Source organism: Cryptomeria japonica, chromosome 10, assembly GCF_030272615.1.
Source record: "Cryptomeria japonica chromosome 10, Sugi_1.0, whole genome shotgun sequence".
Taxonomy (NCBI): domain Eukaryota; kingdom Viridiplantae; phylum Streptophyta; class Pinopsida; order Cupressales; family Cupressaceae; genus Cryptomeria; species Cryptomeria japonica.
This window is the reverse complement of record NC_081414.1, coordinates 451,633,449-451,656,768: the sequence shown is the minus strand read 5'-3', so window position 1 is coordinate 451,656,768 and position 23,320 is coordinate 451,633,449. Positions and strand designations below refer to the sequence as shown.

Genomic DNA, 23,320 nt, shown 5'->3' with positions numbered 1-23,320 from the left:
AGTTTCTTGATCAACCAAGAAGGCTTGCACCATGGAGAGATTTAGAAGTGTTCGATGAGTACAAAGCAGCATTCCTTAGACTCTACCCTAAAAATGATGTGTGAGATGTGATTACAAATGAGTTAATAGAATTTGCGAATGCAAATGGTCTAAGTGTTGATGCTTTTTTGTCATAGATTCAAGAAGGATGCTCATAGCTGGTGGTACTTCCATGGCACATGCTTCCAAAACCTACAATCTCTCGCAGTCAAAATATTATCACAAGTAAGTTTTATTTATAGTTTACTTTGTCTTCATAGGTTGCTAGTAATTTTTAATTTTATAAGTTTAATTGTTTACTGTCTTCATAGATTGCTAGTTCATCTGCATCAAAAAGAAATTGGAACTTATATTCTTTCATCTACTCAGTAAAGTGCAATAGATTGCAATAAAAAAGAGTGGAGAATTTAGTATATGTGCATTCCAACTTGCGTCTTCTTTCACACAAGCACCATGACTACAAGCAAGGGGAGTCAAAGATGTGGGATATAGAGCCAAAGCATACTAACTTGGATGCTTCCACTTCTCAGCTTGTTGCATTTGATGGTTCGGAAAGCAAGCAAACTAATAGTGCAAGTGCAAGTGGCATTGGCATTGGTTCATCTAATGTCAATGTTGATGATGAGGAGGATGATAATGATGATGTTGATAATTTAGAGAATCCATTTGATGATTAAACTTAAATAATTTAAACTATAGTTCCAATTGTTGAAACAATGATACTTGAACTCGATATTATTATTTTGTCATTTTGATATTGAACTTGATGTATATGATGCAATGATTACAAGTTTAATGTTGGTTTTGTTGTTTAAACTTTATATGATGCTATGTGACATTCTAATCTTAATTCATGCTTCTAGGCTGCATATATATAAAATTTTTACACTGTTTTTGTACTAACAAACCCAAAACGAACCCAAACCCCCTTTCAAAATTTTGCAGTACCGACGTACCGGGTTCTCGAACTTGAACCGGTGCCCGAACCCGAACCGGCAACTTAGCTGTAGATCAGTCTAGGAAATGTTATCATGAGAACTATGCACCGACTCATTGTTAACTAGATCATACTTTTATTGCAAAAGATAACAGGTATAACATAAGAATTCTAGTTAGAAAGATATTCTTGGAACTTAAGTATTCATATTGAAACTGCAGTCAATAGCTAATTTTAGAAACTTAAAGTTCAATTTTCTGTTGTCAACTGCCAGTGAACCTCTCCCTTTTTATGCAACTGAGATTTCTGTACAATATATATGAACCTTTTCTTTCTTTAGAAGTAATACATTCATCAACCTTTCAAGTTTTTTTAGATTCTTTATATCATTCTGCTTCTTATTGAGTGTATGATTTATGTTCAATATGCAATTTTATGAAATCTTTCAGGAGTTATTTTGGTTTTGGATATTATGATTTTATTATATTTTGAGTTTCTAAGCATGTGGCAGTGTTGCAGATAGGATAAAAAATCTACCTAAGCTGGTTGAAGATGTTCTTCAAACTTCTATCAACACTGGGCCTAGAGGAGTTGTGCGACTAGCACAAGGAATTCAAGCTACCGTGGCTGTTGGTAGCGAATGGCTATCAGAAGTTTCAAATGTATTTTTATTGCACCTTATTGACGTAATATAGTCAGATATTCAGCTTCATTGTCTTCCAAAGATAGCATTCTCTGAATACTACATTATTGGAATTTATATTCACCTAGTACATATATCTTGTTATAGTCTCTACATGAGAAGCCCTTAGCTTTAATGATTCAAGTATGATTGATCCAAGAATTGAAGTAAACTTATGTATAGAGTATGTTTCTTGGCCGTATGTAAGTACTTTAATTTATGTCCTATTCATAGGCAGATTATATTTTTCATAAACCTCAAAACACCAAAAATAATTATGGCCAAGTGGGATATGCTGTCGTTGCCTGGAACATATGTAAGATTTAAGGCAAATGGTAGGCAAACTGCCTATGTAACATTTGTAAGAAACTCCAATCCAACAATATTTATTCATGTTCATAGCTAAGGGGTGCAATTTTGATCTTAATTTTTTCTTTTGGTGGCAGGAAAATTGGAAATCGTTGAACTTGTTGAAAGGAATCTTTTTTATATATGTGTATCTGGATTATGGTGTTTAGTTTGCTTGGCTAAAATGGACTGGCTAGTTTTTGAATAGAGGAGCTCCCATAAACTGGTCTGGATGCTCTATGAACTGAGCTATCATTCCTTTGGTTGGTTCAGATTGGAATTCAACCTAGGATTTGAATAGAGCTCCCAGAAACTGGTTTGGATGCTCTTTGAACTGAGCTATCAGTCCTTTAGTTGGTTCAATTGGAATTTAACCTATCTTAAGGTTAATATATATATACTTCATAAGCTTCACACAATCAAATTTGATTTTTATATTTGTATCCAGATCTGAAGAGCACATGGTTATACTGAGAGGTGGGGGGGGGGGTAAACTTTTTCAACTTCAATCACAAGCATATAGCTTATCTCATTAACATATTCATTGCATACTAACATTCATATGTGATCTATCTAATATGAACACAAGTTGAACACAAGATATATACGTGGAAATCCTTGCAGGAGAAAACCACAGTAAATCAATGCTTTTATACAATTCTTCTTTTACAATGTTTGTAGGCACCAATCTAACTAGAGGCACCAACCCCTACATCTGTTTGTGAGCACCAACCCACTGGAAGCACCGACTCCCATGGATTAGTATCGACTTCCACTTCAGAATTCATGAGCACCTACCCACTTCATATAAATCTGATTTTCCACCTTGACAATGTTGCTATAACTATGGATGATGGACAATTCAATCTCTTTAACAAATCTGAATATAATTCTTTCTCAATTCCATATTCTCTGCTTCACAAATCTGCATATATTTCTTTTCACAATTGTATCTATTCTCCTTCACAAATCTGCACATATCCTTCTTATACATTACACATACTTTCTTCCTAGAATAAATCAGAATTGCACTTCATGTTTCTCTTTTCTATATCTACTCAAAATCTTATTATGACTATTTCCAGCCTTCCTTCAATATGGATCTTCAATGTTGTTCCATACACAATACACACTACTCATATATCTTCATTCTTCACTACATTCTCTATTTATATCTTCCAAAAAAAATGTCTCTTTATATATAGTCACAACTTTTGTATTATCTTTTTCATTCACTAAATTGGATGTATCTCTTCTCTTGTAGAAATCATACCTTTTGGAGTTTATTTTCCTTAATTGCTTATCTTCAAATCACACCATTTGGTTATTAATAGAAATTGCACCTTTTGGAAATGCTGATGTCATCAGTTGTCTAGAAAGACTCTTTATTCAGCGATATCAATAGAGACTTAACAGTTTCATTGTATCGATTATACAAATCATAATTATTAGTTTATTCAAATGCCATGTTTGAAACCTTCTTCCATAGTCGATGCTTAATATCAAAGATGAAAAAATCTTAATCGGCAATAAATCTTTTGGCCGAAAATTTTAAGAAAATTGGGAATCGGCAAAATTATCGAACATTTGAAAATATATAATTTCTTAAAATATTCTTAAAGAACACACATATACACTAAATTTATAGAACACAATAACATATTACTGGTTTCCATTATATACAGTGTTCCACGGGTGTTGGGGACGGGGGGATCAAGGGCCTAAGTTTGGGGACGACGGGGGGGTGGTAGGGTGGTGGCACTCATATAGTTATACATATACATATAGTACTTGAAAAACTAGTTTTGAAAAAGATGTATGACAGTATAATAGTATAAGAATTAGATTTCAAATGAAACTATAGGAAATACCAAGATCAGTAATTGGCTAATTGCTAAATGCTAAATAAAATTTGACAAATGAAATTGTCAAATTGGAGATTTCTATTCTATCGAAAAAGGAAAATGAAAATATGAATATTTGATGCCATTGCAAAGTCTATAATAATAAAGATGATTACATGATTCATCATTACAATGAGTAGCCAAATACAAATACGTGTAGCAATAGCATTACAAAAGAGACTAGAGTCAAAGACAAAATGACAAAACTCAAAATGTAGCTAATGGAGGCCTCTAATCATCTGCGAACTCCTCCTCGCTGGAACTGTTGGACTCCTGAAGATCAAGGTCCCTCAAGCTCACACCAACTAGCCCTGCATCTGAAGTGGTAGGATCATCCCCATCAATCTGTGAAGGCTCCTCTGGCTCTACATCCCATCGTGCCGCTAGACTCTCCTTGTACACAAGTGTCTTGTGGTCCATGAGACGCAAAGCACTGTGTACAGCCACAAGCTTCTCTGCTCTCTTAGAGGTAAGTCTGTTCCTCTTAAGAGAGTGGATGAAGCTATATGTAGACCAGTTCCTCTCAGCAGCTGAAGAACTAGAAACCTGGGATAGCAGACGGATGGCTAGAGTGGTGGTCAAAGATTTCGGGCCATGACAATTCCATCACAAAAGTGGGTCCTCTTGTGCCATAGTGTCTATATCCATCTTTGCCGCATCTGAATAACCTCTAAGAGTGGCAAATCTTCCCCACTCTGTGCGAATTGTGCCGGCATCTTTGGAATCAAACATCTTCTCTATGCACCTAAACAAACCCGCCTTCACCTCATCATCCTGAATCGGTGTCACTCTACCCGGTCTAGCCTTGTACCACTTAGGATTCAAGGCAAAGGCAACCATATGCAAAGGAGTGTTCAACTTGTCCCATCTGCACTGAATGATAGGCCGGATTTGCTCATTGTAGAATGCTAGAGAGGGGTCCTTCACTCACACAGCAACCCTCATCTGGTCAAGCATAGAGTCAATGCACTCATACACCTCTCCAAGGTTAGGTGCATCCCCATCCCCATATCTGATCACCTGGAATACTGGAGAAATGATGGAGACAATGTATTTCGCATCAGTCCAAAACACATCACTCTTCACTATCTCCTTCACCCTTCTCCCCTGCTCTGTCTTGGCCTCAGCCCACGTATTCCACTCATTAGTCATAACCATGAGTTGCAAGCAACTCAATCATTCTCTCCAAGAGAATGAAATAGGATGCATATCTAGTCTCAACTGGTTTCAAGAACTCCTTCGCGAAGTTCCTGAAGAGTGCATGCGAAGTGTGGTGGTTGCAGATAAACATCTACACATCTCTCTCATCGGTGACCACTCCTCTAATCCAGTCAATCTTCCTCATGTCCTTGAGTGCATTGTTCATGGCATGCACACAACATGGGGTCCACCAAATGTGTCTATAGGCTGCCTCAATGAGTCTCCCTGCTGCTCTACACACATGGGCTGTATCAGTCACTACTTGGACCACATTTTGTGGCCCAACCTCCTCAATAGCCTCCCTGAGGATCTGAAACTGGACATCAGCATCTTTTCAATGCCCTGTACAATCAACTGCTCTAAGGAAATATGGGCCCTCTGCACATGTGACCATGACGTTGATGAGTGGACGATGGCTAATGTCCGTCCACCCATCCATAACTATGCTGCACCTCGATGCCACCCAACATGCTTTCATCTTCTCCATCAAAATATTGATCTTGGAATAGCATTTATCCAAGATCGAGGTCCTCATTTTCGTCTCCCCTGGTGGCACATAAGATGGTCCTCCCTTGGCCACCATAGCCATCATCTCCCTATAATAAGGAGACCGTGTAACATGAAATGGAATGCCATTGGCAAAGAAGAACTTGCCAATGGATTCATCTATCTCATCTCTTAGCTGCACATTAAACATATCAGCAATGGGGTTGCTTTGTGGTGTCTGCAACCTACGTTTCCCAGCCCTGGCGACAGTAGAAGTGGAAGTGGATGGAGATCCAAACATCATTCCTCTCGTCTACGAAGGATGAGAAGTATGTGGCAGATTCTGGTTGCCTTGAAGTGCTGCCCTAGCAGACAAAGTAGTAGGCATTGAAATATTTGTGTCATCTGGAACCCCCCAAAGCCTGTTAAACTCAATTCTGTACTGTATATTTTTAGCTTCCTCCAAAAACTTACAATGTTTCACGCCTTTTCCTCTCCAAATCAGAAAATGTGCATTCACCCTACTAATGCTACCGAACCATTCAGTTTCACAAATGTTGCACTTCCACTTCCTTGTTCCCCCACTTGAATGTGATGTGCCTTGTGTTGACGAGAATAATCATTATGTTATGTTGTTATATTATGTTTATGTTGTCGTCAGTAATAATGAGTTACGGCGGTTAGTTAGTTAGCCGATGGGTAGGTAGTTGGAGTCGCGACGGTTGTGTCGCACCCCTTCGGGTATTATATATTGTGTACCTTTTCTTCGAAGTGGGATCATGTTAGTCGTGTCAGATATAATGTTATAAGCACTTGATGTACATGGACTGTTGAATTAATATAGAGACTAGTTATTTAATGTATTTCCATTATGTTCTGTGCATTTACTTTCTGCATTTAACCGTTTACCCGAGAGGGTAAACATTTGGCGCCGCTGCCTAGACGAACTCGGGAACGGAAGACACGGATGGCGCACAGACACAATGGGCCTACCCGTTGGTGAAGTAAACCCGGAGGCCGACGACGCGCGGACAAAACTTTATACAGGAGAAGACACGGCAACGCGAGAATTTTCAATTTTGCTCCAGGTAGCCATTCAGACATACGTTCGACGAGAAGCGGTGGAGGCAGAAATCCCACCAAGTGCCGTGTGGACAGCGCTAGAGGTTAGCCCGGCAGTAAACCGGTTGATGAACCACCTCCCCCGATTGCTTGCACAGGCATCGCTGGCACAACAGGCCCGCCTGGAGGAGATTGCCTAGGAAGAGCGACGACAACAAATCCTGCAACGCTACGAAGAGAACAGCCGACGGGAAACGGAACGAGATGGCGCCAGGCCAGGAGGAAATTGAACCTTGTAATAATCCCGACACACTGCTGATATAAATTGTGGCTGAAAGGCAAAATAAAAATAAAAATAATAAAAGTTTTTTTGTGTACATGGCGTGTGTTTGCTGTGTATGGAAGTGACTTATGCCCAATAGACTAAATAAGGACAAAAATAAAAAGATACAGAGTGACGAATGGGAAGTGGCACAAACTGCGTTGAATCTCAGACAACAGATAGAACGAAGGCGTAGGCTAAGGCAGCTTGCCGAGGGACGACCGGCCGAGGGGTTGCCCGAAGGGAACCCAGGAGGTGTCACGGAGGTTGCAGAGGCAGAGATAGACGAAGAGAACTACACTGTCTACACTGTTGTAGGGTTGCCAGAAGGAGTCACGGAGGGTGCCGAAGGAGAACTCTACAGTTCGCTAGAATACCACCGTAGGGTAAGAAGCCGCGAAGAGTTGGTGGAACAAACAAGGCGAAGTCTAAACTTGATCGACACTACCAGAGACTTGCTAAAGAATTTGTCCATTTCAGAGGACAACCGGAGGGAGACAATGGAAGGTGACGGTACGACCGAAGGTGCCAAGGGAGCACAAGGGTACCGTACGGGAGGCAATTTGTTTGGTTCGGTGTCAGCAACTTTTTCCGGAGGACCCACGAGTGGAGGTTCAGTTGCAGGAGGCGGAGGATCGCCAGGTACAAGCACACAAGGAATTAGAGGAGCGAGACCCAACGGTGGGATGGCAGGTAACAAAAATTGCCAAAGTTCACAGGGGAGGGCAAGGAAGACCCCTTACGACACTGCCGTACATGTGAAACCATTTGGTCCACCAACGGAGTAACAGACCAGGATGACTGGGTACAGCAGTTCCCAGCCACGTTACGAGGAGTTGCCATAGATTGGTACTCCGATGTGGACAAGCAAAAAGTGGCCACGTGGGCCAATCTAAAGAAGGAATTCACGGGGGAGTTTCGGTTGCTCCGTGATGACAATGAAATTGTAATGGAGATATACAGTACCAAACAAGGTACTAGGGAGACAGTACGGGCATACAGTCGGAGGCTGAAAGAACTCTTGGGTAAAATGGAAAGCCAACCCACAGATGGATTGAAGAAACGATGGTTCGTTGAAGGGTTGAAATCCTCCCTACGGAGGAAGATGAAAATTGTACCCCCGACGTCATATGATGACGCTTATAATAGGGCAATGGACCTGGAGAGCGAACACAAAACATCAAAGAAGAAGAAAAGTAATAAATCCTCATCAGAGGATGATGACTCTTCACAGGAAAGCAGCAGCGATGACGAGGCTGGCAAACGGGTGCAAGCGCTCCAGAAAGACATGGAGCGAATGAGAAAAGAATTCAAAATAATGAGAAGCACTAGCCGGAATGAAGGGGACATATGGTGCACTGAGTGCAAAGAGGAAGGGCACACAAAGGGTACTTGCCAAAAGAAGGCATTCTGCGAGATTTGCCAAGTGATGGGACACTCCACCAAGGAGTGCCCATACAACATGAAAACCCGAAGTACGCAAATGAACCAGGTGTTGTTCACGGAGCAGGCCACAACATCCGCACCAGCGGGTACTGGCCAACATACTAACACAACGGCATCATCTGGAGGATACCGGGACAACAGACGCGGCGGCGGAAGGAATAGCAACAATAACAATAACGGAAGCCGTATCCAGTATGACGCCAAGGGCCGGCCAATTATCCAATGTAGGGCCTGTAATCAGTGGGGGCACTTCGCCCGTGATTGCACGAAGGAAGCCACCCCTCAGCACCTCTGTCGTTGGTGTTGGCCAGGCGACCATGAGGACGCAAATTGCCCGCAGGCAGGGGTTAATCTCCTCAACATTGAGCAGGCTAAGAAGACTGGTGAGAAAGAAGTACTGGCGATCACCCACGCCCAGACGAAAAAAGCCACTTATCCCGACCCCCGTACGGAGAAGGAGAGATTACGGGAGGCAAAGGCCAATATTGAACGTGAGATGACAACCGAACGACGGGACAACGAGGTGGCGAGTACATCATCCCGTACGGAAGCGGAAAATAACATCATTGGGCAAATCTTGTAGATAGAGGTGCCGATAAAGGTAAAAGACCACCTAGAATCTATGCCACAATTGAGGACTGCCATCCTCACCAATGTGCAAAGCACCGCATTATCGAGTACACCACAGGTAGGAGTTCCCGCCACCGCATCGTCGAGTGCACCACAGGTAGGGGTTCCCGCCACCGCTTCGAAGAGTGCACCACAGGTGGAGGTTTCCGTCAACCCTTCGACTGACCCGATGTTACTAGCCTTGAGCAGTGGTAGACATCCAGCTGTGGTAGAAATGGGTATCCGTGGGACCATTCTGAAGGACACCATTGTGGACGGGGGATCTGGGGTGAATGTACTACCAGAAGAAACATGGAAGCGGCTGGGGAAGCCCACCCTATGGCCACCCACATTCAACTTGGTGGGAGCGGACCAACACGACATTAAGCCACTCGGCCTGTTGATGGCCCAGCAAGTGACAATTGGTACGCAACCATTCTTGTTAGATTTCGTGGTTATTCCCTTGAAGAAGAAATGCTATGACGCCATCCTGGGGAGAGCGTGGTTGATCAACGCGAGGGTAAACCACAACTGGAAGAAAAATGCACTTTCCATGGAGAAGGGAGGGCGGAAATATACCATTGACCTACACACCCAAGATGTCGGCGAAGAGCTCGCCTCTTCCGACTCGGACTTAGAGGGAAGGGGGTCCCGATGAAAGCAAGGGCAAGAACGCGATGGAGCCGAACAGTGAAGGGGTGCTCGAATTGGAGGGATGTTTTGAAGATGAGGTATGCTCACTTAACGGGCTCTTCCACTGGCAAATGGAGGATTACGAAATGTTCCAAAGCTACAGGCTCGAAGTAGAGGAACCAGAGCAACCAAGAGAGGTGTACCTGCCGGAATACAAAGAATATTGGAAGGGAGACGCCCCAACCCTTGGCGACGTAGATAATCCGAAGAGTGTTGGCCACGATTGGAACCTTGTATGGAAGACCACAGTCTTCAAAATCTTTATTGTTCTTCTTCTTCTTATATACGGGAAGGAGGTCGTGGTCCCTGTAGAATTTGTGGTTCCAGGTCTTCCGATGGCCATTGAAAATAGACTTGCCACCAACGGGCCCAAATTGAAACCCTACCACGCGAAGTGCGCAGGGGACCCGAGAGGTCGGACGGACACTCGAGAGCCCGAAGGGGGACCCGAGAGGATGGAAGGGGACCCAAGAGGTCGGGCAGGCGACTCGAGAGGCATGGGACAAAAGCAGGAGATTTTTGGGCGAGGAAAACCGAGAAGGATGAAGGGCGATCCCAGAGACAGGGGACCCGAGCCGAAGACTCTCTAGACAACTTTAAGGAAAAAAAAAAAAAAAATTGTGAAAAAAACACCACCGTACGGGGCCGTACGGCAGATGACCGTACGGTTGGAAGAAAGAAAGAAAGAAACGTACGGTCGTATGACAGGCGACCGTACGATCAAAAATTTATTAAAAAAAAAAATTTTTTTTTTTTTGAAAAAAATCACACGGTCGTACGACAGCGACCGTACGGTCAAAAAAAAAAAAGAAAGAAAGAAAGAAAAAGGGAAAATGGCCACCGTAGGGTGGGACCAAGGTGACACCACCGTGCGGTGAAACCACCAAGGTGACACCACCGTGCGGTGGACGGTGACACCACCGTGCGGTGGAACCACCGACGGTGACACCACCGTGCGGTGGAACCACCGACGGTGACACCATCGTGCGGCGGTCACACCGTGCGGTGGGAGCCACCGAAGGTTGTTGTCGAGACATGAACCCACCACCGCACACCGCACAGCCCGACCACCGCACAACACCGAACATCGCCGCACAGCAAGGGATAAAGGAGGAGGAAGACGCACCGCACAACCCGATCAACACGCACAGCAAGGGTTACGCACACCAACGCGCAGCAGCCGCAAAAGGAAAAAGAAAAAAAGAGACCAAGCCCGCACAATCCACACAGCCACGTAAGGGCAAAACGACCGCCACAGGTAGACCAAGCAGCCGCACGATTGGAGGTGCCAGTGCTGTTGTTGACCGTACAGGGAGGTTGTATGGCCGGGGTGCCATCGGTGACATTACAGTGCCAAAAAAACAAAAAACAAAAAAAAAACGACGACGACCAGATTTAAAATGATTCGCTGGAGTTTGAAGCCAAGACACTGGAAATTCAGAGTGGAAAAGAAGGGTTTTTGGCATCTTAAAATATCACTGATATGCTGTGCGCCATGGACTTTCGTATGGTTCTGAGGGTTGTAAATTGGTGTTGGTGGCGGGGGCGCTGCCCCAGGACCCCGCGAGGGGCGTTGCCCCTCGACCCCGCTGGGGGCGTTGCCCCCAGACCCCCAGTTTATTTTGAGCTACAGAAGACAACGGGAAGTGTTGTGGTTGTCCGTATTGTGAGAAAGAAGCCTGCAGCTAAGCATTGGCGGGGAAGCCATAAGCCGTAGAGGGAGACGGATTTGGAGGTTGGGAACAAACAGAGTTTGAGGGAAGGCATTGCAGGTCCACGCAGTTGTATGACACTAGGGAGTTATTCAGTTCAGTTTTTGGCCTTTGGGGAGTGTGATGGAGGATTTGAGGTGTCTCCTAGCATTTGTGCGAGCGGATTGTGGCCACCTCCAGGCATGACTGGTATGCTTTGAGGAACTCGGAGTATGTCTCGGCTGGACGTGAGGTTGCCTTGGTGGATGCACAGAGGGCTCGGGAGGAGCTGACCACCAGGTTGGGGCAATAGTCGCGTGAGACTTAGTTCAGCGTACCCAGGAGTTGGATGCCGGGAGAGCAGCACGGGTGGCTATCGAGGACAAATTGGCTAGGGAGATAGTATCAATTGAGTAGCAGTTGGGGGAAGCTGAGACTGAAAAACGTGTTTTGCAGACAAGTTTGGGTTAGGCACAGGAAGACTGTGATGGCAAAGGAAGCAATATTGGTGAAATCCGCACTTGAGCATCGGATGGTAGCAGAAAAGGGTTTTCAGGCGAGGACGCAGCAAGTGTATAAGATCCGGGCCCGACTGGCGTTAGTAGTTCCTGCCGTTCATCTGTATTTTGTATTAAGTCGTCGGAGTCGACTTCTTTTCTTGGGGGGGATGATGTTGACGGGAATAATCATTATGTTATGTTGTTATATTATGTTTATGTTGTCGTCGGTAATAATGAGTTACGGCGGTCAGTTAGTTAGCCGACGGGTAGGTAGTTGGAGTCGCGACGGTTGTGTCGCACCCCTTCGGGTATTATATATTGTGTACAATTTCTTCGAAGTGGGATCATGTTAGTCGTGTCAGATATAATGTTATAAGCACTTGATGTACATGGACTGTTGAATTAATATAGAGACTGGTTATTTAATGTATTTCCATTATGTTCTGTGCATTTACTTTCTGCATTTAACTGTTTACCCGAGAGGGTAAACACCTTGTACTGATATTCGTGAAGCAAACTGTTTTAGAGGAGACTTAGGATCAAAATGACCCCTAGCATACGGTGCCAACAACTCTGAAGGGCAACTTGTACTAGCTGGTGCACTCGCTATAGAACTAGATTGGGCTCCAGGATCAGCCCCATGGTCACCCCCCTCATTTTCAGGTTCATATTCTGAATCATTCTCACTATGAGAATGGATTTCCATGTCATCTTCACTCATGCCTTGGGAGCTCATTGTGAAATTGACACTGCATTTCACAAAATAAAAATAAAAATAAAATCAGCCTAGTTTAACAATATATTTTTTTCCCTATTCATCTCAAAATGAGATTTGATGTTGAATCTTGAGGGCAAAATGATGAATGATTCATTCATCATTTATATATAAATCATAGTTTATATATAATTTATATATAAATCATAGTTTATATATAATTTATATATAAATCATAGTTTATATATAATTTATATATAAATCATAGTTTGAGTCAAATACATGCCGTATAGTTAAGATACCAAAAAACAAGTTCAAGTTCTAAATACGTTTGAACATTATTTGTTTTGAGCATAGGCAAAAAAGATGGATTCTTTTATATACTTTGCTGATATAAATATCATGTATTATCATACATTATAAATTTTGCAGACCCTCTATGAAAAGGAAAAATGGAAAGTATTAAAAATCTGTTCTGTAGCTGCTCCCGCGTTGAGGAAAAATGGAAGAAATGCCCCCGTTGCCGTCGGAATCACAGGTCGCGTTTAGGAAAAATAGAAAAAACTGCGTTAAAAAAATGCTGTCGCCAGTCCCGTGTGTACGGAAAAAAAAAGGTTGCGTTGTTTTTTATTCCCCGTCGTGTTTTTTTTAGGGTTGCGTTGAAAAATGGCAGAATTTTTAAACGCGATTTTTTACTGTTTAAATCGCAATTTTTTACATCTGAAAAGTCGTGATTTTTACCAAAAAATCGCTCTCGATTTTACAGCCGATTAAATCGGCACGGCAAAAACCTTCGGATTAATCGCGATTTAAGCGATATTTTGCCGATTTTTATATCCTTGCTTAATATAATTACTTGAATCGTATTTCTTAAACACCGCTGTCTTTATTTAATCACAATTCTTTATTATTTTCTTTGACCACCGACTTTCATATTATGTGAGTCCGATTCTATTAAAATAGGAAACTCTTCATATTGTTTATGTTTGATCGATACTTTACCTGGATGAACCGCTGTCCATATTTTCACCATTCTACTTCAATTAGAATCACCGCTTTTGTTCATCATGGAATCGCTGCTCTTAAACAAGTCGACGGTACTATTTGGAGAGTCACTGTTGTATATCTTATCGACCCTATTAAATAAGTAGAATTTGACGTCATAGATAGTGCCTGATTTCCTTTGACAAGTATATTGATAGTAATATCTTCAACTCCAATTACATCATCTGCATACGAGAGAGGAATCTGCATTTCTGTATCATCTGAGTAATCGCTAGTATATGTATAGAGAAGATCTTTAGTCTTATAAGTCTCGGGTCCTTTCAATACAAAAAAAAAAAGCCACGGTTTCCATGTAAACATTTCATAATGTAAATTGTCCTTCGTTTATATCCTCCATTCTTTTCGTAATCAACCTGTCTAATCTGCCTTATATGTTGTCAGAGTCACTGCCATACTCTATCCTGTCCACTCTTTATTAATTCCCTCTTAGTGAAGTCACTTAGTAATGCTGCCGTTGTTTCAATTATAGTCACTGTATATCCGTATCGTTTCCTTCAATATTGGTCGCTGCTAGTTTAGTGATCAAATCATATATTGCCGCCATAATGAAACATATTGACTACTTCAACATAGTCGATTGCCCTCACTGTGGAATCAATATCTTTTGAATCGATTGTATATTTATCGCTGCCTGTATCATCATCTACGAGTAATGATCACTTCATGTTAATCATCTTCATTCTTTATACTCAAGCAAACCGCTGACCTGTTACTGCCTAATAAATTTACATCTACATTCAGTAGCATGCTGTTAGATACTACTGTTCTGTGTAGTCTACCTTTTTGTTGTAATGTTTATTAACAAACATAGGTGCTGCTGATTAATACAAGCTATTATACTATCGCTACTATTTCTCAACAAGTCGCTTGCCTTTATTATGTTGTTCGTTGTGACTCCTTTTAGTCATGGAACCCTCTGCATAATATTGTCACATCACTGGCAGATGCTGCCTTCATATCTTAATCATGTCATTCCAAAATTAGCCACACATAAATATTAAACTTGGTCTCTTCTTATCTTAAACAATGGGCTCTACTTTATTATGAAGTCGCTGCTATCGAATATAATGACAGTCACTATAAATTGATCAAATCTTTATTAAGATCGCTGCATAATGACTTCATATGTAAATCGATGTCTCCTTAGCCTTGGTCGATGTTCTAACATAAAGCCGCTTCTATTATAGTCACTGTTATTAAATTGATTGCCACATATCTAAAACTGCTCACACTTTTTCTATCATGAAGACATAAGGACGCTGACTGTTGCATTGTCAATTAGTCATCATAGTCTAAAACAGATTGCTTGCCATCTGTCGATTACTGTCTTTGTCTTGAGCATATAAATCACTCACTTTTGCCTTTTTTATTGTTTGCTGTTTAAAATGCATCGATCAAATATCCTTAATTGTTATTCATAGATTATTGTGCCCGGACCTCTTTACATGTGTGATTATTATATATACTTTATGATAATCTTCTTCATTTCTCCATGATTCTATATAATTGGATGAACTCTTCATACTTGCAGTCCTTTTCAGAACTTCTTTAGGCAAAATTTTCCCTTATGATGTTTGAAAAATTATGGTCTAAATTAGAAGCCTTGAAGTGTAGCTTGCAATATTAAGGTAGGGTGGTGTTTTGGCTTACCAACAAGACCACATGCTGTTCTAGAATTATATCTTCTTTGGGTGAACTATCATTCCCACAACTTTAAATAGAGGAAACAGAAAAATAAAGCTAAAAGGTATTGGTCTATTGGGCATAGATAGACTAGAACAGAATATTAAAAATATAATAAAATAATTTTGTAGGAACATGCATTTTGGTGGTAAAATCTTCTCATTTTCTATTGAAATTAAGATGAGCACTTCAATGACATCTTTCTTGGTGTGAATATCCCACAATTTTGTGTTTCGATACTAGGAGGTAAACAACTTTAGTGTTAGTTATTCTTACTTATGTGGGTCATTACAGTTTTTGGTATTCATTTATATTTCCTGTTAGTTAAAAGATATTATGTTTATGTCACCTGAGACTTTTTTTTAATTATGAAATTCTTTAAATTGTCCCTTTTGATACAACACAAAATAGAACAGCACACAATGATAAAAAGCTCTCTTCAAATTAATAAGGGAAGCTTCTTAAAAAGTAGACAGTACTCCTGAACCTAAAGCTATGAACAAGATTCACAATTATGTGCACTTTACAATATCATCAATGGTGTTTTGCATAAAGAAAATAGCTGAAAATAAAATTTGACCTATCTTTCCTGCTCTTGGAAGTTGAAAAGAAGACCTGAAATGCTCTCTAAATAAGGTTTTTTATGAAGAAAAAGCTTGCAACCAAAAAAATTTAACTAAATCATGAATACTTCATATCTTGATGTAAAAAGATACTTGTAGATCCATGTACACAATAAGGAATTTTAAAAAAAAGCTAACTCAAGTAACCTTTAGAAGTACTCATAGTTACTAACTATGATGTTCAACTCCCAATTTTTTTTGATTTTGATTTTCCAATGTGAATGTGAATTCTTGTCAATTTGGTTGAGTTTGGAAGATTTTTGTATAGAGTTTTCTTCATACAATTCATGCTTGAAAGAAATCAAATCAGGAACTGAAACATTGCAAAAAGATGTCCAAGCATTTAACCAAAAAAAATGGGAAATCAAAGTACCTTGTCAGAGATTCTTTTCATTAAGGAATAGTTTGATACAAATTGACTGGTGAAAGAATGTAATGTCTCCACTTTCTCAGTAACCTGACAGAGTTGGAGATTCACTTGTTAACCATCTCCACAGGTGAAGTTCTATGTTTGGAGATGAGTTGGTTAGCCAAAGGGGAGCAAGACTTAGTCAATTTTATGACTTTGGTGGACTAATAAAGTAACTTTATAATATAAAGTTATAAAAAGGACACTTTTTAAAATAGAAAAAGTTAAGTTATAAGTTGTTTTAAAATGACTTTATATGCACCTCTTGGCTCATATTCCTAAGCAACATATTATTAAAAGGTGGCCCCACTTTTAATGATGAGCTGACCCCTCTATTGGACGTACCTTTATGAGAACCTAAGATTCCATTGGAATCTTCTAGATGCCAAGAGGAAGTTCGAATTAGGTTTGGGAGGCATAAGGAAGCTTGTATGTGCAAATCTGGGCATTATGTTTTTGGAGGTTTTTATTATTTTGCTTTGCAATTTGCTGCCATAGCAGGTACAGTAGGTTTGGAGACCAAATTGGACACGAAATCCTTCAATTTTGGGCAGGTTGGACGAAACCCCAGCCATTTCTATCAAGTCAGCACTTTGGGAAACCTTCAAACCAGGTCTAGAGGACCATTTTCAGAGGGTATGTGTGATTATTCTGCAATTTCAGAGGTTAAACTTAATACTCAGATCTGGGTGGTTTGTTGGCACTTTCCAGCAGATTTGTAAGCATTTTTTGGTCAGCCGTACCCTTCCTAGGGCAACCGTACCATCCTTAGCTGTCTGGAGATTCAAATAAATAATTGGGAGGGTTTTTGAAGCAGTAACTGTTGGTAAAATCATTGTCAGGGCATAGCTAAAATAATTTGGCAATCAATTTGGACAAATCTCAACACATTTGAAAGCAATCAGCAAATTAGAAGGGATTTGGAAGCAATTTGGGTGGAGTCTCCTGACAAGTTTTTGGAATAAGTTTTAGATCTCCTGTCTGATCATCAATTTGTTTTAGATAATTATTATTATGGTGAATAAACGTCATTGGAGGAGTTGAATTGCATTGGAAGCTATTATTTTTGCAAATTATCAATAAAACCCTCATTCCAGGCTAGGTGTGGGACCACCTGGTATGCAACTTTGTTCACTCTATTTAATGAAGCTTTTAAAATTTGCTTTTATAGTTGCTGTTAAAAATTTTCAGAACATAAAATTCTATTTCAGTCAATTCTTTCATTGTATTTCGTGCATTCATTTCCATACAAGGCATAAAAAACACAAAAAATAGAAACAATTCAAAAACCAAACAAAATTCAATCATCCTTATCACTGGTCAAAGATTAAGTTTTGAAACAATCAGCAAAATCAGATCAGATTTTAGTTGGGGATCTTTCAAAGAAGAGCTACAACAGCTTTGAAAAGCATATTGTTGATTGAAGAATTCACCACAAAGGTAGCACATCCCACCATAACCTTCCAACTCCTTACAAAGAAATAAGAAACATACTCGGAGTCTTCAAACTGCTCACCAAACTGATGCTTCCTTTTTTTTTTTTTTTTCCTAGTAATGATTTCAGACCCAAAATTCACGAAGCAGCTGAGTGCTAAAATGTGCAGGGATGGCTAGTAAGAACAATTTCAGTTAATAAATCTGCTGCTTGCTGTTGGTTGAAAATTTTGTACACCTGGGAAGGCATGCAAAATTATGGTTTCAACCACAGCGCGAGTTAAAAACTCTCCTAATTTTAAGGGAAGGCTCCCTCTTTCCTACTATTACAAACTAAACACTAATCTAACTTGGGTGGGACAACATCCTTTTCTCTTTTTTCAGAAAAAATGATATTTCTTTTCTCTTTTCAGAAAAGAAACTGCAACTAAAGTAACAAACACAAAAATTTAGAACTTTCAAAAACAATAAAGATGCTTTATATGAAAGGAAGCAAAGTTTCCATGAAAGTGCAAAGTCTTTCGTCACTTCCTCGGGATGGGAATGTTGAAGAAAAGCTCAAAGTCTTAACCTGTCTATTGTCCTATCTACCTTCCAGAATGATTAGTATGATAACAATGTACAACATACAACAACTCAAAGTCTGTTGATATGGTGCTCCTCTAAACTACTATAAATAAGAACAATTACAAGCACACAGTCTTGTAATCTCTCTCAATTATAAACACTTAATTATACTAATTTAACCCTCACTATTTGCAGCACAAAGTTTGCAAGAAATCCGATTAAAGCTCTTTTCAACAACTTCACTAGAATCTCAAATACATACAAACAAGTATATCATTGTGACATAAGAACACAATAGATACATGAACAAGGCCTCAACACAAAGTTTGAAACTCAAATGCCTTCTTTGTATTGCTTGAGAATTCAATTTACAAGTATAAAACACAAAATCTTTATCTCTGTAAATTTCTGCAGAGTTTTCTTGCTTGCTAAAAAGATAAAGATTACATAGAGCACCCTTCGATATATATAGGAGAGGAGCTGAGAGCAAAAAGTGGGAGAAATCCAACTAACTAAGATTTTTTCCATAACCATTATAACTAACTATGACTTATTCGAAATTACAGTCCTATTGTATTTCAACTTGTAATTTGTTTACATGTAATTATGAGTTACAAGATTACAAGTTGCAAAATTAGAAGGTAACTTTATATTTAATTTATTTAATAAAGTGACTTAAATTAATATTATATCATAAAAGTCACTTAAGTGAAATAATATTATTTTAATATTATCTTTCTAGAAGCTTCTTGAAAGGTTGGAGAAAAAGTATAAAAGAAGGTCAAGTTAAGCTTCTAATCATGGAGGATTTGATATTTGATTTGGATTTCGTTGTGGTGAAGGAACCAACTTGTGGTGAAGGTCTACAATTATTGGTCATTGGGAACGATACCTCCCATTGATTTGCATAACTGAGGTGGTGAAAGATTCTTCCGAAGGGTCGCAGCTGAGAGGAAGACATTTCAGTCTTTCTAATTGAGCTTCATTGGTGGCCATAGGCCAAATTTTTTGAGGTCATCTTGCATAGCAGATTGGAGATCATCGGTAGAATTAGATTGCATCGATTAGTTGCACTGGAGGCATATTGGAGGCGTTGGACGACTGATTTTATTATTTTCTGAAGTCTGATGTAAAGTTACAGTCATATTGGACAGCCATTGGAAACCATGATTTCACTCATGGAGGGTTCATACTACATTGATTCCACTTACTAGTTGGAGCGTCCTCTTTCTTGGGTCATAGAAAAGGAGTTTACTGCTTAAAGGGAGACAAAGGGGCTGCCATTTATTTATTATTGACATTCATATTAGAACAGGGGCAATTTTGGGAAATAGGTCGATTTGGCAAGTGGAGAGGATAAAATGTATTGATATTGTTTGATATTATACCTTGGGTCATAAACATCAAGAAAGCAATCCGATTTTGGTAACAATAGGTTTAAGGGTTGTAGGACAACTGTTTGACAATATTTCTTGAGCCTATCTTCAGCATTATAAGGCCATAATCAGCAAGGGATATTACAATCTGCCGCTTGAGTAGTTGTATACAATGCTAAAATAGCCAAAAAAAGGGCAAATTTGGTTAACCTATCCACCACAACATAGATGCAATCCTTCACTTGCACCTTGGCCAACCCTGTGACAAAGTTCATTGAAATACTTTCCCATTTCTGATTGGGAATAGGTAGGGGCTACAACAGACCAACAAGATATGTATGCTCAAATTTGTTTTGTTGACATGTTGGACACTCCTGAACATACTTAAGGACTTCATTCTTAAGTCCCTTCCATGTAAACCTTTCCTGAATTTGCTTATATGTCTTGAAAAAGCTCGGGTGACCAGCCATAGGAGTATCATGAAAAGACCTTATAACTGTCATCTTAAACTAAGAAGTGGGTACTAAAAAAATTCTACTTTTATAAATGATGAGCTCATTATAAACTGAATACTTGTCATCTTGTGTAGTCCCCTCTAGAATACTAGAAGCCCAAGTATCCTTAGAATATTCTGTTATAATTTGGTCTCTCCAATCTACAGTAATCTCAAGTTCAACCATAGAGCATAAATATGGTCTCCTGGAAAGTGTATCAGCCATATGTTCCTCTTTCCCTTTGACATAAACAATGTCAAAAATTGTAAACTTGGAGTTTTCTTACCCACTTTTGTTGCCTATCATTCAAGTCTCGCTGATTTAGAAAATACTTGAGGCTATTGTGATTGGTTTTGATAGTGAAGTTGCCTCCCACAAGATAAGGTCTGAATTAGGCCAATGTATGCATGATGGTCAACATCTCCTTGTCATATATTGAATAACTTCTCTTTGCACCTCTCAATTTTATGCTTTCAAAAGCTATAGGATGTTTTTCTTGCATTAAAGTGCACCTATCCCTTCCCCTAAAGCATCACACTCAAGCCCAAAAGGATTGGTAAAATCAGGAATGGCCAAAATTGGGCATGAACTCATGAATTTTTTGAATTGATCAAAACATTGTTGTGCTGTAGTAGACCAAACAAAAGCCCCCTTTTTGGTTAAATCAAAAGCCCCCTTTGTTGTGGTTTTCTCTCGTAAGGGTTTCCACATAAATCTTGTGTTCTGTGTTGCATAATTGATAGATCTTATGTGAATGATATTGTGGTTGTTAGTTTGAAAAAGTAAAGAATCATATCATATTAAATTACCCCCCCCTCCCCGCCACCTCCCCACCTCCCTCACTATAGTTGTGTGCTCATCATACTCATAGAAATTCTGTCATATATGGCAGAAACACCTATTATACTACTTTAGGGGGACTGATATCTGTTTTAGGCACTATTTTGAACTGCTATGGTCCCCTAAATCTCATTCATAGTGATAGGTGGACCTCACAGCCTGATCTTCCACTTAAATACTTGCTGGCTGCTCTTTTGGGATGGTTTGTCATTGTAAGCTGCTAGACAAAGCTATGGACTCTGTTTGCCATTTTTAAGATGCAGGTGGAGTTATAAACTATTTGAGCTACACAAAAAGGCCTAAGTCAGCATGGGACATAATTTTAAGTCACTTAAGCCAACTTATGGCTTGGGTGGAGAATCATGATTGTTATACTAGGCTGGTTGTGTGCTTTGCTGCAATGTCCCTTCCTCGTTGATGTCTTTCCAGTGGTCCATTAGCCTATTCTTGAGAGCCGTAGGCTAGGTGGAATGAAGAATGAGGGTCAAGCATTGATGAGGCGAGAACTTACTATTTTTAGTAAGTCAGGGGTTGGCCGTTTGGTGATACTGTCCTATTGAGCTCTCCATGCTCTGTCACTGGGTGCGAAGATCATGCTTTTCGGAGCAGTAGTTTATGACTTACTATTTTTAGTAAGTGGTAGTATGGCATACTTCTATTTTTGGCAGTGGACAGGGTCCTGATCCTGCAGCAGTTCAGTGGTCTTCCTAGCTCAGCTTCATCCTAGTTTTGGCAATAATCAGTATGGGAGTCATAAGTGATATAATAAAATATTATTTCCTTATCCTAAGGTTTAATATTTAATTAATTTGATTTACTAATTAATGACTATGGAAATTGTGCATATTATCTCCTAAGTGCTAGGCGAATTTTATGTCTAGAAAGGGACGCCAATTTGATTCGGGAGAAATTACTTTATTCACCACAAATGTTTGCTAAGTCAAAATCGTGGTATTATGCTTCTTGGCGTGATTCCTTGACTTATGGGTTGGGCGCCATCCTTGGGTCCACGTGGTAAAGTAAATGCAAATGAAGAAGTTGAATTTGGGCGAATTTGTAAGCATTTGCATTTGGTTTTGGGGAGTTAGAAGTTATAAATAAGAGCCTTGGGCTCCCATTTTGGTTATCATATGAATTTGCATCGTTATGCTGCCGAATTGGCGATTGAAAAATCTGAGCTTCGAAGTGTGGCTTCCTAGCTAAGTCTCAGTTTCGTACTTGCAAGATAGTACCTAGTCGTGTCCATGTATTTCTAGTGCTGCTGGTGAGTGAGTTGCAGATTGTGGAGTGTTTTGTGTGAGATTGGAGTGTTTTTTGGTTGCTGGTCGCGGAACTGCTGAAAGTGTATTTTGCTCGCCAGGCGATTCCATCATTTTGGGTACCGGCTCATCCATCCTTCCTATCACTGGCGATGCATTTGGTAAGTTTTTAGCATTTTATTTTGAGTGTGGATTTTTATATTGAAAACCGAACTTCCCAAGTTAGGTGTTGGGTTTAGTGAGTGCATTGGGAAGCGTGCAAAATAAATATGGGTGTTTTGATAGCTTTCTTTGGGTTTGTTTTTATTGGGGCTGGCGTAGCATTAGTTTAGAACTAATTTTGGGTGAATTGGGTGAGTAATGAGAGTTATGAGTGTTGTAGTGAATCCATAGGCTGCTGGTTTTGCATTTCCAGCCTGCAGATTTTGATGTTAGTAGAAATTTCATGCTTATTATTTGGATGTTCAGCATTACTCTTCTTCTCTCACTATCTTGATTATTGTAAGGTTAAGTAGTAGTACTACTAACCAATTCTGGCATGTAACTCTCATCCCGCTGAAAAGTGGAAGAGGCTGGCTTGCCGCCTATTTCAATTGAATTATAATTCAGTCCTCCCGCTGCATAAGCGGTCGAGTGATGATTGATTGTAATGGTCCTCCCGCTGCATAAGCGGTTGAGTTGAGCTTGTTTGTAATTTCAATCCTCCCGCTGAAATATCATGGTCAAGTGATTTGTGCCTTTGTGTGTTTCTCTGGGCTGGTTCACCGCCAAGTTTCTTGCATTCCCGCTGGATAAGCGAAAGGGGCTGGCTTGTCACCCAGTATTGTATTCCACTTCATCTTTCAGCAGATTTGAGATCTAACGATCCCCTATTCACCGTATGCTCTCACCTTCCCACATTGGGCACTTGGTGATCAGAAAGTGGAAGGGTTGCAT

General features: G+C 40.1%; 1 protein-coding gene across 6 annotated transcripts in view; it reads left to right on the top strand.

Moving 5' to 3' along the window:
* LOC131067530 (uncharacterized aarF domain-containing protein kinase At5g05200, chloroplastic) overlaps positions 1 to 23,320 on the top strand; it is a 242,703-nt gene that overhangs the window by 32,321 nt on the left and 187,062 nt on the right. For all 6 annotated transcript variants that reach the window (XR_009359156.1, XR_009111826.2, XR_009111828.2 and 3 more), the window contains exon 3: positions 1,496 to 1,638. Coding sequence is in view for 1 of the 6 variants with exons in the window: in XM_058002567.2 (XP_057858550.2) it covers positions 1,496 to 1,638 (143 nt within the window). In the remaining 5 variants the exon portion in view is untranslated. The remainder of the gene's footprint in view (positions 1 to 1,495; positions 1,639 to 23,320) is intronic.